The sequence below is a fragment of the Helicoverpa zea genome, chromosome 11, assembly GCF_022581195.2.
Source record: "Helicoverpa zea isolate HzStark_Cry1AcR chromosome 11, ilHelZeax1.1, whole genome shotgun sequence".
Lineage (NCBI taxonomy): Eukaryota > Metazoa > Arthropoda > Insecta > Lepidoptera > Noctuidae > Helicoverpa > Helicoverpa zea.
In genome coordinates, this window is record NC_061462.1 from 3,485,387 (window position 1) to 3,500,000 (window position 14,614).

General features: G+C 36.0%; 1 protein-coding gene across 5 annotated transcripts in view; it reads right to left on the reverse strand.

Moving 5' to 3' along the window:
- The window catches only part of LOC124634547 (peripheral plasma membrane protein CASK), a 232,416-nt gene extending 217,808 nt beyond the window's left edge, over nt 1–14,608 (reverse strand). For 4 of the 5 annotated variants that reach the window (XM_047170164.1, XM_047170161.1, XM_047170162.1 and 1 more), the window contains exons 1-11: nt 14,320–14,608; nt 11,532–11,644; nt 11,045–11,150; nt 10,864–10,941; nt 10,401–10,582; nt 9,058–9,126; nt 7,198–7,373; nt 6,689–6,811; nt 6,155–6,329; nt 5,476–5,597; nt 4,811–5,008 (exon numbers count right to left, since the gene is read on the reverse strand). In XM_047170164.1, coding sequence (XP_047026120.1) covers nt 4,811–5,008; nt 5,476–5,597; nt 6,155–6,329; nt 6,689–6,811; nt 7,198–7,373; nt 9,058–9,126; nt 10,401–10,582; nt 10,864–10,941; nt 11,045–11,150; nt 11,532–11,644; nt 14,320–14,378 — 1,401 coding nt within the window. In that variant the 5' untranslated portion in view covers nt 14,379–14,608. The remainder of the gene's footprint in view (nt 1–4,810; nt 5,009–5,475; nt 5,598–6,154; nt 6,330–6,688; nt 6,812–7,197; nt 7,374–9,057; nt 9,127–10,400; nt 10,583–10,863; nt 10,942–11,044; nt 11,151–11,531; nt 11,645–14,319) is intronic. The other variant, XM_047170163.1, reaches the window with a different exon arrangement.
- Nucleotides 14,609–14,614: the final 6 nt, after the last annotated feature.

The window sequence follows — 14,614 nt, forward strand, 5'->3', positions numbered from 1 at the left end:
ACAAATAATAAACAAAATATATCACCAGAAATACGGTCCTAAAGACATCAATACTAAAAGCTGATCAAACTTCCAATCGCTTGTTCGAGTACAGTTCTAACATCACACAAAATGGCTGAAACACGGGGGAGTAAACATTTAATAATATGAAATGATAAGGCTCCCAAACTTGATCCCATTCATTAAATGAAATAGGGTTGACACTTTGGAAAGTTTCGTCGAGATAAATTATATTTGCGGGCGACGAGTGCAGTATTCATTAATAACGTGTTAAGTTTCGGGGGTATGTGGAGACAGGAAGGGTTGTGCTCATAGTTCACGACTATTTTTTATGATACGAATACAACCTATTTGTGTAACCAGGAGAGCATTGCTCACATATTCAGTTTATTGAATTTCAATGCTACATTTGCATGTCAATGTAAGTTGGTGTCTTGAATTTACGAAGTATATTCCGCTACTATTCGAATACTACTACTATACTACTCGATTTGCGTGAATCTTCATTCTTTTCCAAAACAGGACATATATAACAGTTTGCAAATTCACGCTGTCTAGTCGATCACGTAAATACCTTTTAGTACCCATAAATTAGGCGGAACGAATGAAGGGTACCCATATAAATGATAAACTTGAATATTATATGGTTCGCGTATTGTATTTCAATTCAATGAACCATTCGGCGCGAACATCTGCTTTACAACACGGCACAGATAATGTAGTAACATTACATTATATCACTGTAATATATTTGGGTACTTTATCAAAGGAGGATTGAGGGAGCTTTACCTGCACACAGAATAGATTCCTACAACCATTGAATATAGCCCTGTATTTTCTCTGTCCACTACAAAGATCGAGGGACTAACTCGGAACAAGAAGGAATTGAACATTTTGATGTAAGTCCAAAAATACTTTTCCTTTTGTTCTTTTTTTTTCTCTTATTGCCTTTTAGATTTTGTTTTCTATTACATTTTTGTAAGCGAATAAATTGAGTTAAACAGTAATTAATGCTACTATAATAAGAAAACGAATAAAGAAAACCTTTTCATTTAAGAGGTTTTTCTCGTTATTCACATATTAATTTTCGGTAAGGGTCTTTCACAAGCATTGTATTTAATTAAAATATTTCCTTATGATCCTCTGATTAAGGAAACTAACGTTATTTGCTCGTAACTTTATTGAACTTATAACGTACACGGAAAATGGACGGAACATTCTTGTGTGACGTACAATTTTAGTTCAGCAAAGAAGAACAAGTAAAACATTATTATAATCTGAAAACTTCACACTTTTACTACGCTCGAGTTTACGAGATGCTTAGATAGCGTTCAGCTGTGCCACGCCTTGTGAGCAATTTTTTATTACATACTATAAATAAACCACAAAATCTCTTGATTTTTCTTAGTTTAGAATTTATTTCGGAGAACCCATTTCTAAGTAAAACAGTCTACCAGATGCAGCTACAAATTCTCGGACAAAGCTAAATTGAGGATCAAAAACGTATTCAACGGTCGTATCTCTTCAGCTGCACTGCAAAATCCTTTTTAGAACTATAAATCCAAATCTAGGCAAATACCTCTCGCTTTTCGTGTTACACCGGCCACAGGGAAAACATACTCTTTTACACAATAAAATCTAGACTGATACGAGTGTACTAAGCTGTAAGAGGCGCAAAGGCGCCATTCGGATGAGGGAGCGTATCAAAGGGACCGTAAGTGCATAGAGGTGTCAATGGAAAATCGCTGCACAAAATAAAGAAAAACACGACGAGAGTGCTCGGATCATGCGCCAGTTGAGTACAATCTCTTTATTAAACTGTTTCGACGGAAATTGAATATTACGTTACACTTCTATTTATTACGAGCCAATTTCCTGGTTCAGTAAAATAGTGGCGTATTATTTGACGTATTGTTTTGCAATGCGAAAAAGATTCCTATTGTTTTTATCAGATAAAGCTACTGAATAAAAAAGCATATTTTTCAATTTAACCAAACAAACAAAAGCATAAAATCTAAATACAATTTCAGATATTCCACCGAATATTCTGTTAAGAGACAGTCTATTCAAGGAACGTTTTCAATTCCCTTAAAACACAAACACTCCTTATAATGAAGGCGAAACGTAGACGAAGCTCGTAAAGGACCAAAGTTTTAAAGTATACTCGATAGATTTCGTGCAAATTATCCAATATCTTACAGGTATCGGAGGCGGTGTAAAATTTTATGACGTTCTTTTATCACAACAAAGAAAAAGGAACCAATATTTAGATTCAGTGCCACGAGCTAGACTTTATCTACATTTCAGTAGTAGTCGTGCCACCATGAATTTTGAAGAACTCAACACTGGGTTTGTTTCGTTGTATTTTGTACGAGAACATGTATACAAGTTCGTTCGACAATGCTTCAATACAGAACGTATAGGTAACTTGAGTTTCTTACTTAGTAGGACTTATTTCCTAAGACTTTATGTAGTATCTAAGAAGAATGTGTAGTTGCGGTAAGGTTTGCAGCTCAACAATAGAAAAAAAAAAACATAAAAAGGAAACAATTGTAACAAAAGTCATTCTTTCCGTACCCTTGCTAGGTCACGAGGTAGCAGGTGAGCTAAGTCTTTTTGTACTTTCTATTCATTGTTATATAATACGCTTATGTATGTTTGCCTTGACACGAAGTTCTTGTTATTTCATGACAATAAATTAGCATTAGAAAAGACACTCCCCCTGACAGCGAAAAAACCGTCAAACGTGCTTCGAATCTTAACCGTCACATAACATCATTGAAAATACGACACATAACACCCTAAAGGGACAAAACTATAAATACGGAACCCTAAAAATAAACATAAACTACTTCCCTCCAATCTCGTACGATGCATTTCCTATTCGTAGTTTCCTCGTGAATAAATAAAGCAAGACACCCATGAAACTTGTCCGTCATTGTGAGATTTAGTGGTGACCCCACTAAAACATGCAGATGACGAGGTACGAGGCGCATTTTATGAAACTTTTACAAGGCCGGGTAAATATCGGTAGGTATACCGTTCGTATGATTTAATATAGGTTCCTCATGTGTATGTTCGTTTTTCACGTGTAACTTCTACCTATAATATTTGTTACTTCTACCTTACTTATTTGAGATATTGAGGTACGTTTGCATACGATTGTTTTGATCTTGGGCTTGCACAACGCAACTTTTGGCACACAATAAAAACATAGCGTTTAATTAATCATCATCATCCTCCGAGCCTTTTCCCAACTATGTTGGGGTCGGCTTCCAGTCTAACCGGATTCAGCTGAGTACCAGTGCTTTACAAGAAGCGACTGCCTATCTAACCTCCTCAACCCAGTTACCCGGGCAACCCGATACCCTTTGGTTAGACTGGTGTCAGACTTACTGGCTTCTGACTACCCGTAACGACTGCCAAGGATGTTCAATGACAGCCGGGACCTACAGTTTAACGTGCCATACGAAACACAGTCATTGGTGTCTAAGATATACTTAGAAAGTACTTACAAACTTAGAAAAGTTGCATTGGTACTTGCCTGACCTGGGATCGAACCCGTGCCCTCATAGTCGAGAGGTTGGTTCTTTGCCCACTATGCCACCACGACGACACGACTAGCGTTTAATTAATAAGGGTTTATAATTATTCTATGTCAAAAAAGGCTTAAACCAAAAACTCGCTAAATTCAATTAATACTATCTGTAAAAAAACTAAAACTAAATATTAGTATTTGGCATACGCGAATGCACAAATTTTATTACCGCAACAAAATACACGAAACAAATCGACTTTCCAAAAGCAAGACATTCAATTTCAAAACCTGGAACCGAATAAAACTTTCGAACAAACCACTGTATCAAGTTTATCGACAAAATAAAGAGAACTCTATCATCTAGTGCGGATAGTTACCTCCGAGACTACTCCTTGTTTATGCCCCCAAGTTATAAACAACCAAGGATATGGATATTGAATTTTGTTTGAATAAAACCTTGTTGTATATTCGTATCACGTATGCTCTAATAAAACTTTTGCAAGGGAATGAAATATTTTGTAAATATACGTAAGGTCGATAAAATTGCTTGCTTCTGTACAGCGATTTTGCGGTGAACGTGATGCGAAGGTAAAGCGTGGGCTGTGTGAAGGTATTTATCGGTTATTCCGAGGTGGTATGTAAGTCTCTTTCCTTTTTGTGCTGTTATTCAAGTAATGTTTCGTGCCTACATTTTTGAAGAATATTTTTTGTGTTACCCGACCCTTGTAAGAGTGTATTGTTACTAAACAAGTACGCGTGATTTGTAGGGTCCATCTTTAAGTCGTGTATAGGAATTTAATGTGACAAGTCAAAAGTACTTTAAAATAAAAACACTCAAATTCTTTGTCCCTAGATAATGAAATGGTAACACGCTGTATGGAAGAGCATGTGCATTACGAAGTGCCCGCGATGTACTTCACAATTTTGTTGTATGCGGGCGTAACAATGTGATACAAAATGCATGAGTGAGGTATCACTATTTGTTTGCCGCCTTTGCGTAAATTGGCACACTTCTTCATAAAAAAGTTTGTACTCATGGCGGCTCCAATTGTTTAATTGCTCTAAAGATACATTTTGGAAGCTAGCTGCGGACTGCAACTGCCGGTCAACACTTCTGGTCGCATGTATTTATATGAAATCGTTTTGAGTTCGAAGCGGCATCAGCACTTGCAGTCGCCCTCAGCCGCCCGATTTCAATCAGTCGCTGCAAGTGGGGTCTGCAGTTCGATTCCAAAACATATCTTAAGTTATAAATACATTAGTAAAACTCACCTTAATATGTGGAAGAGCCAGCAGCCTCCTGATCTCGTGTATAGCGGACGCCGTGGCCGGCGTCGCGGCGGCGGGCCCCGGGCCGGCGTGGCGCAGTCGCGTGGCGGCCTCTAGCGCTTGTCGGCAACGCTGCCGGCCCTCTGCGGCGGGGGCCCGCCCGCTTGTCACTACCACTGTGCTGGCTATGCGGTCGTAGATCTGGTGGGAGAGGTATTTTGGTTGGGAAATATGCAGGTATAATTTAAAAGTCTCATGTACTCCCTTATGTACGCCCCTTGGCAATTATGTGCTTTGACTACCTTATTTACTTGCTTATGTACTCAATTGTACACTCCTTTACTACAGTTAAATACTTCCTTATGAGCTCTCCCTATATTTTCCATATATGTGTCGCCTAATGTATTTTTTGTTTACACTTCCTTTATTTATTCGCCTGTGTTCCTTATGTACTACAACAGAATACTCTCTTATATACTACACCCATGTACTTTCTGGTACACTCTCCGTATGTACTCCACATACCCCAAGGCCAATGTACAGGAAGCACATGTATTTGATTAACGTGAAAGTATGTGAATTATCATCCATATCAGATGTGTCCACAACCTTATTTAATGGCTGGTTTGTGGTATAAAAATAAACACTTTCAGATCCAACTAACTTACCTCTAAAAGAGCTCTTAGCTGCAGATCATCAAGTACGCTGTGGAATAAATCAGGATCCATCACCATGGGGCCATCTTGAAGCACCGACACGTCGTCCAAAGATTCCACGATGAGATTCACAGCTGTAACAAACATATTTTGTCATTAATGGCCCAATAGTTCTACTATAAGATTGTGAAGTTACTGGGTTTTGACTCTTTTTATCGGCTCAACAAAATGAACATTAGGGCATAAGCTGTTATTCCTAACACACGTATAAATGGAGTGATATTATGCAGATATTTAATATCTTTCCTGAAATCATCCACCTGTTTTTAAGGAATTCCAGTATGCAGAAATTTCGAAAATAGTCCACTAGATGGCGAATACTTCAGCTTTACATTAACGCCCTCTTGTGGCAATGTCAGTAAACTACAATTTTCAATGTTTAGTCACACGGCGCCCTCACAATATCAAGTTCCATGTAACTACAAGATTCTACATAGATGGCAGCGTTGTTTCATTACACAACATTTCATTACACATTGAAAGTACATTCTATTGAATTTGGTATACTCAGCTAATTAAATTAGTACCTAATATTATTAATCGTATTGCGAGCCAGTATTTCTTCATCAGTCAACGTCACAAGTCAATATCATCTTTTAAACTCCTCCAATTCTAGCTAAAAACATCTTACCAGCGGCATTAGCCTCTTCCAACATGACAGCACGTCGAGCCGGTTGTTCTTCATCTTCTTCATCATCAGCGGCGGCCGCGGCGAGGGTTGCGGCGCGGAGACGGCGGCGGCTGTTGAACTTCTTTAACTCTTCGACTGTCCCCGCGAGGTGGATGCGGTTTTGTTTTTCACGATCCTGGAGGACATGAATTTGTGCTTTAATAATTATCATCCGCCTTATTTTCGGCAATAAACATTTTAATTATTCATTGACTCTCTGCAAGGCACAAGCCTCAGCGTTGATTACCACACTAATCAAAGCAGAATGGTAAGGAATATTGTAAGTAACTAACGGCATATATTCTTTTACGTCATCACAGCTTAAGTATTTCACTCATGCTATGGATGACAGGCAACGGTTCTAAACAGAAACGTGCCATGCTTAACTAGAATTCGCATTTCTAAAATACTTTTGAAACTTATCACTATTTCACTTTCTCACAAGGCGACCGGTAAGAACAAACACACAGATTAAATTAATAATCAAAAACGTACCCTTATCCAGCGATGATTAAGTACTTCTTGGATGTTGATTCTCTGAGTGTGGTCTACAGTCAACATGCGCTGAACCAAATCCTTGGCGGCATCGCTGACGTCATCCCAAAGAGGTGCATCGAACTATCAAAAAAAGAAACAAAGCATAATTTAAAACAGTAAAAATGCAACAAGAACAAAATTTGTTCTACTTTACATTTAATGTAAAGTATTTAAAGATAAAAAACACATATTGCGCCATCTGTCATCCACTCTTTGTAAAACTCAGCTGCACAAAAATTAACTAGGTGGCGCTTATTTTAAATATTGATCGTCAAACTAGGCCCCTCTAGAAACAACATACGAAACCAATTCAATGAACATTGCCGTAAATAACACATTCATTATAGAATGCAAAACGAATACCAGTGTGTTTTGGATTATAATGGTGTATTTTTTTCTGATTGTATACCAAACAAGCATCTATACAAATATGGACTTACTAAATACGTAATTTGTCATCAACTTACCCTCAAACGGCCACGGCAGATAGCCTCAAACAGCCGCTCCCTAGTCCCAGTAAACGGCAGATACCCCACCAATAGGACATGCAGCAGTATTCCCGCCGCCCATACGTCGACTGGCTTGCCGTACAGCTGGCTGGACACAACCTCTGGGGCCATGTAGTGGGGAGTTCCGATGCGACCTACAACATTGAAAGGGTTAAATTTGCGCTTTTGGGTTTATGATTTCAATCTGGTGATACCGTTGATTTTATGGTCAATCAACATAAAAGTACTTTATTGTTACATTTAACCACTTTTCTTAGAATTATAATAATCATTATAGGGAAAAAACAGTAAGATATTTTAGGTATTTTTAAGGATATTTTGGGTATCAACAGATTATGAAATAACCTACCGCTTTGAACATAGCCTGTATGACATGGAATACATACATAATTTATATTAGAACCACAATTAGGCACATAGTATGATAACAATTTAGTAACATATATATATTTTTTTTAAATGTAAATAATTCTGTTTTAACATATATTTTCTTTGGGAATTTATAACTTGCAACTGCGAAATTAGATGACAGTAGGGTGTGAAATCTAGGGGTTTTTGTGTAATAATAAGTACATGATTAAATATTTTACTTTTATTTATGTTTCAAATGTTAACAAATATATTATTGTCATTGCAATAAAATATATTATACTTAACAGAATTGATAAAATAAATTGAAAATAAACTAAAGATCGCAGCAGCAAGTTTTTACCAAACATTAAGAGACGTTAAATTAGCCGACACCAGAAAATATGTCAGAAATAAAGGATTACCATTACAATAATTTATATATTTTCGTGACAAGTGCGTCAATGATTTTTATACAGGATTTTGTGCATATACTATATGATGTAGCGTGTTTATTCTTTCATTTAATAGTTTTTTAAATTCGCATTTATAATGTAAGATGTACATTTTACTTCATTTTTTATCACTGCTTACTACTTTAAGCTAGTGTGTTAAGCAAGGATATTGTAAGGGATTGTGACGTCATTTGTCACGTTGTACTACCACAAACTACGTGAAAGTGGTATATAAAGCCTTATTTTCATCAGCACGATTTTACGACATAAGTCCTATTGGAACTGAATTAATCTTAAATTACGGGTCGACAACATCAATGCTAGAATAGGGAACGATGATGAAATATTGTGTTATGAACAAGAGTGTGCCAATACGTAAAATCGGTTAGTACTGTGATCGAAAGCGACATGTCTGTCGTACAAGACACATGGTGTTATCACAAAATTAGAAGGTGTAGGCTTGTTTAGAACAACGCGCGATACAACTTTTGCATCTTTTAGAAACTGTACCAAAGATCTACTGAGTCCATGGTCTCTGACCTCAACGGACTTCTAACTAATATCTAATCTTCACATCTGTACATTATGTACCAAAAAGGGTACAATGAAGTAGATAATCGAATCGAAGAGAATCGTTCCTTTTTTAATACACCTATGTTTTACAAATCAATATTCTGAATGGTACTCAAGACTTTAACCAAAGATCAGCCCTTGTAGAATGGCACAACATAGAAGGTGACACTTCTTTAGCCACAGATACCCAACTAAAATAAAATCATTTTACTCAAAAGATGTATTGTCAGTTAACAATATGCAACGCACATGAAATTAGGTTTTCGTGAGATATTTTTATTTTACTCAAAGCAAAGATGCATTCAGTTGCATAGCTTGTTGATATTGAATATCGCACATTGTCCAAAAAGCCAAACACCACCCTAATCTGCGATGATATGAAGACAGTGCTGATGGCAGAGGCACATGTCCATGCATTAGGGCACTTTCGGTCTCGTCTTACCGTACTCGTCTGATTTGAGATACGCTTGGCCCATTGGACCCATTAGCGGGCGAGTGTCCATCACCAGTTCTGTATAATACAACCTACTGTCATCAATTTGGTAGAGAAATAATACGAAAAAAACTATAGAAGAAAAATACGTTAAGTATATTGTGTCGTAATTAAACTATGAAAAAAAAATACACATTACTAACATTACTACATAATAAAATCGAAACAAATATTTTAACAATACATTCATTCATAGTGTGATTCATCCAATTTTCTAAAAGTAAGTTTAATTTAGAGCTTTAGAAAAGAACACGTTGCAGGTGCTACTAAAATCACAAAAACCAAAGAAAAAGAGTATTAATAATGCTTTAAAAGTCTTTCAAATATTCCCACGACAGCATTTTAAAATTCTAAGCCGTTGAGCCGCAACGGCAACACACGTACCGAAACCTTATTACCTGACTTAAACTATTGTCAACAAGTGATTTTCGCGGACTATCGCGTACAAAATACAGCGTATAAAACTTTTAAAGCGTGCTTCATCGTACGGAAACTTTGTTTATCCTTGAAAACCCGACAAGGAAAAACAGAGTTTCCTAAAGTAGGTAACAATATTTTGAGGAAATTCTTTCCTAGTTTTCAGGGTTTTAGGCTCCTACTTTTTAGGTAATTTTGAATTTGTTAACTATGCAGCATGATGCGTAACTAAGGTAGAGCACACATGAGGGCTACGGTCAATATTATCAGTATTTTAGAGAGATACACCATATCTTACCACCAGCTGTCAAAATCAAAAGAACTTGATCTACTGCTATAGGCCTTAATAAGAAGATGGCTATGGGTTGTATGTATAATGATAATTTATAATGAAGATATCGTGAGGCACTAAAGTAGGTATCTTTTACACTTAATAGTTAACTAGACAATTTGATTTCTAAATAATAACCCACCTAACAATATTACTGACATAAAAATGAATCATCATGAAATTCATTGCTCGCGCTGAAGCGTAGCAGGTAGGTTTTCACCCAATATTCCTTTAAAATAATTTATTTTCGTTTGACTAACTTTTGATATTGTCTACATATCTTTTTATTCTAACTTTCCCATTAAAGGCCTACTGAAAGAAACTTCTTAAGAAATATGCTGTCTTTGTACAGACTACTTCAATTAGACAAATTTCTCCAATACATTTTCAACCTTATCACAATAGTGGAAGGTTAATGTTCTATTGGGAAAATATGACAGACTCGGGTAGATTGACCTGCTGGCGTCTGTACTTGTTTGTTCTTTCTTTATCTCATCAACTGTGTACAAAGATAAATAAATAGATTATTCTAGAAGTTCCATACCGGGTGGAGCACGATGGGCAGTCGGTGTAGGCAGTTGGGCAGCTACCCCGAACCCTCCCAGTTTGACCGGGGCACAGTTATCACGACCGGCGAGTAAAACGCAATGAGGTCTGACATCGCGGTGAACGATGTCATTCTCGTGGCAGTAGCGAAGAGCTTCCAGAATCTGGCGCATGTAATGGCTGAAAATAATTTTAAAAATCATGATTTTTGCGCCACTGTAGAAAAAGGTTTTATTGATTTAAGAACAGGTTTCAATAAAATAATATTTTCTTTTTGGTAATTGTTTACATTGGTCTTTATGACTACGATGTAATAGGCAAACAACAGTTATGGACCACTGAACTCATGATAAATTATTCTTATTGCCATCGAAGTATCAAAATAATTTTCCGCGACTCATGCTAGCGTCAAATAACCGGATTTTTCTATTTATAGAAATTAAAGGAATAAGGTAACTTACCATGCAACGGCTTCGCTGTAGACAAATCCAGCGGTGGCTCTGCGTACAACTTCAAAGCAGAGATCAGAACCATCCATACTGAAAATATTAAACAATCAATTAACCACCATTCAAATAGAATCTCCTCAACCGACACTCAAAATGCAACCTTAATTCAATGTAGTTTAAAGTTCAAACTTACTATTCAAAGACCATGTAGAGCATACCCTCGGAGCTGTATGTCTCCAAGAGCTCCACAATATGGGGATGCTTGAGCATGTGACATATTGTTGCTTCACGTTTCAGATCTGGAAGAACAGACGGGACAAATCAACCAGAGTAATTGATTAAATCCTGATCTACAAAACTTTATTAGAAGAACCATTACAATGTTTGAAATAGGCCTGTATGTACAGCATAAATACTTACATGCGTAGATTTGACTATAACACACATTTTTCCTTTTATCATTTAAACCGGACTCATGTCTAAAGTTAAGCCTGTTTATGAATTATTTGTGAAGAGAACAACTCAAATTACAAACTACCACGAATCCTCTTACAACCCCAATAATATGATTTTTCATTTACCTACATCCCTAACAATATTATTTATAACATCAAGATTGGATATCCATTATTGAATAATCTGCTCCTAAAAATTACTTAAACACATCTGTACAAACTTACCTGCAGTACTAAGTCCAGGACTGGCAGTAAAGCGGGCCACATCAACAATCTTGACTGCAAACTGTTGACCAGTCTGCCGGTGCACACAGCGGCGAACCAGACTGAATGGGCCCCTTGAAACAATTCAATGATATGGCTTTATGAAATGGAATTGGAGGCATTATAAAGCCATGTATTCACTGAGAAACAATTGTTTATAAACACTGTTTCAGAAACAATATCTACGTGTTTCTGAAACAAATAATTTTGTTTCAGAAACATATAATTTTGTTTCTGTGGATGATGTGGTCGGCAGAGTTTCCGGAACATTGTTGCTGTAAACATCTACGTGATGTTTCAGAATCTGTGTATCTGAAATATTGTTTCCCAGTGAATACAAGGCTTAATTCTCTGTGCCTACTAAAAAGGAGAGAATTAAAAGTCTTAAACGATTTAACGATACCCACAATCAAACCCGAGCCCCCTGGGTGTGAGCCAGGTATCCTAGCTAGACACTAGACCATGTTGGATATCGTAATCTCAGATATAATGTCAGTATTGTCCTTTTGCCAAGTATGTTGGGCTCGGACAGTCTTACTGGATGCATCTAAGTACCAGTGTTTTACATGGAGTGAATGTCTATCTGATCTCCACAACCCAACCGGACAATCTTTATAATATCCTATGGTAAAACAGATTCCCCATTCGGTAGATTGCATAATACTCCGCCAACACTAAAACACCTGTTGTAACTACTAATATCATTCTGACACATAAATAGTTTTTTTCTTTCTTACCAAAAGTTTGCCCAGGTCAGATGGTCAGTCTCTCTATTTATAAGACCATCACAAACAAACCATTTGACAGGAGGCCAACCCTAACCATATGATGAGAAAAGGCTGGGCAGATGACAGACAATTAAGAAATAGAGACAAAAAAGTATTGAGTAGAAAAATAACGTTATTTTAAATACTGTAAAATGCCTTGACTTAGAAGCAATATGGAATTCAAGTTGATCCTATTGATTACTATAACCTTCATACACTTCTTACAAAACAATAAATTATAAAGCAACAATGATACTGTACAATAGGTTTGTTATTGTAATGACATTGTTATAATATAAATTGTTTATTTCTAATGACTCAAATATAGCTATTGAAGAACTGCTAATGGTACTAACACAGTAGCAATCTGATAAGCAATTGGATTTATGTATAACTAGCTGGTTTCCTTTGGTTTCTCTCGCGTTCCATAGAAGCTACTGCATGAACCCATATAAAATATTTCCTATGTTAGTCAGGAAGACTGTAGCTTTCAAACAGTGAAAGGATTTTGAAATTGGTTTAGTATTTTTGGAGCATAGTATAGACTGGGATAAGTCATAATATCATTATGAAAACAAGCATGTCCAATCTAACAAGTGTCAAGTGAATTGTTAAGTAAACAATTTTCTTTTCACTGCGTTATCTTCATGAAGGTAAACATAAGATTATATCAACATTTAGCCAGATTTCCCAGGACAATCCACATAGTAACTAAAACATAACTGCCTTAGTATGTAATCATAACATTTAACATATTCACTGCCTTTCTGACCTCGTCAACCCAGTTACCCAGGCAACCCCTTAACTCCTAATCTACAAAGACAATTATTAAACGGAGCTACATCATTTTGTAACATTGAGACACTTGAATTGCAATTCCAATATGGAGACCAGATTCGAAAAGAAATAAAAAAAAATGCTGCAATTTCCAGTTTTAAATTTTAATCAACAATGCATTGCTTGTACAGAGAGGTATGCATTGGACCTATTTACAATTTAAGTAGTCCAGCTGAATTTAATTAGTAAGGTGAGTTGCTAGCAAAATAAACTGGCACACATATATGATATTATTTTTATTTTTCATTAGTTATTGATATATTGATTAAAGCCTAAGGTTTAGCTCGATTTGACCTTCAAATTGGGCAAAAGCAATGCTTTCCTTCTTGGTTTTGCCTGAGACCATAATTTAAATTGATTGTCCTAATGATGCCGGCCTCCTATAGATTATTAGAAAAATAATTTATGAATTTCCATTTCATAGATACTTATGAACTTGATTACATACTTAATTTTATTGTATTAATGTAATTAAATATTATGCTGACAATGTCGGTCTAGCTAGACCGATGAGAAATATAGAAGTTCAAAAAATACCTACTCATTTCTATACACAAATTAGCTACTTGTTTTGAAAACAACTATGATTTGAAACAACAGCTTGACAATGTTTTTAAATTTTAACGCATAGGAAACGGTGGAGAAACTTGATTCTGGTCATATTTTTAAAGTTTTGTTTTAGTATAGCTAGCTTTTGCTAATAGTTTGACTATCCCTATAAAAGAACTACTAAATAATTATTTTAAGATTAGGTTTATTGAAGATTAAAATTAAATTAGATTTTTGCTATTTGATTTATTCATTTTACTAAATAATCTGAACTAATTTTGTAGTCACTTAGAAATAAGAGTATCAAATAAACATTCCCTATTTCAATAAGTAAGTGTATAAATGAAGAATGAATTAATTTGAAATTTTCATTCTAACAAGAATCTTTTAATGCTACTATAATTTCATTTCAACTTACAGATGAAAACATCACATGGAAACTGTTATGTTTGTTTTAAGTTGGAAAATTTCATAGTTTCCCAGGTCAAGTACACTCGAGAGGTGAAAAAATAGGCACGTTACTGTTGCGAGCGTGAATGCACATCACACGCACGACAATTTATTTGCACACGAAGTAATATTCAATATTTACTTACTTGCCAATAATCTCACAGAGCTCGTACACATCGTCGAAAAGCACTTCGTCCTCAGCCATTTTTCACACAAACACAGTTCACTACTTTTCAGAAAATATTAATAAATATCATTTTAACACAGCCTTCAACCCGCCTGAGCAATGGTTACGCCCTGAGAATATTTGCACGTTTTATTAGAGCACTAAATATTAAATGAACACCCAATGATATTTCAGTTGGAAGTCTTGTACTTGAAACTGTAGCGAGATATTAATATCTGAGCCCAGGCGTAAAATGTTCATTTTACTCGGTAAAA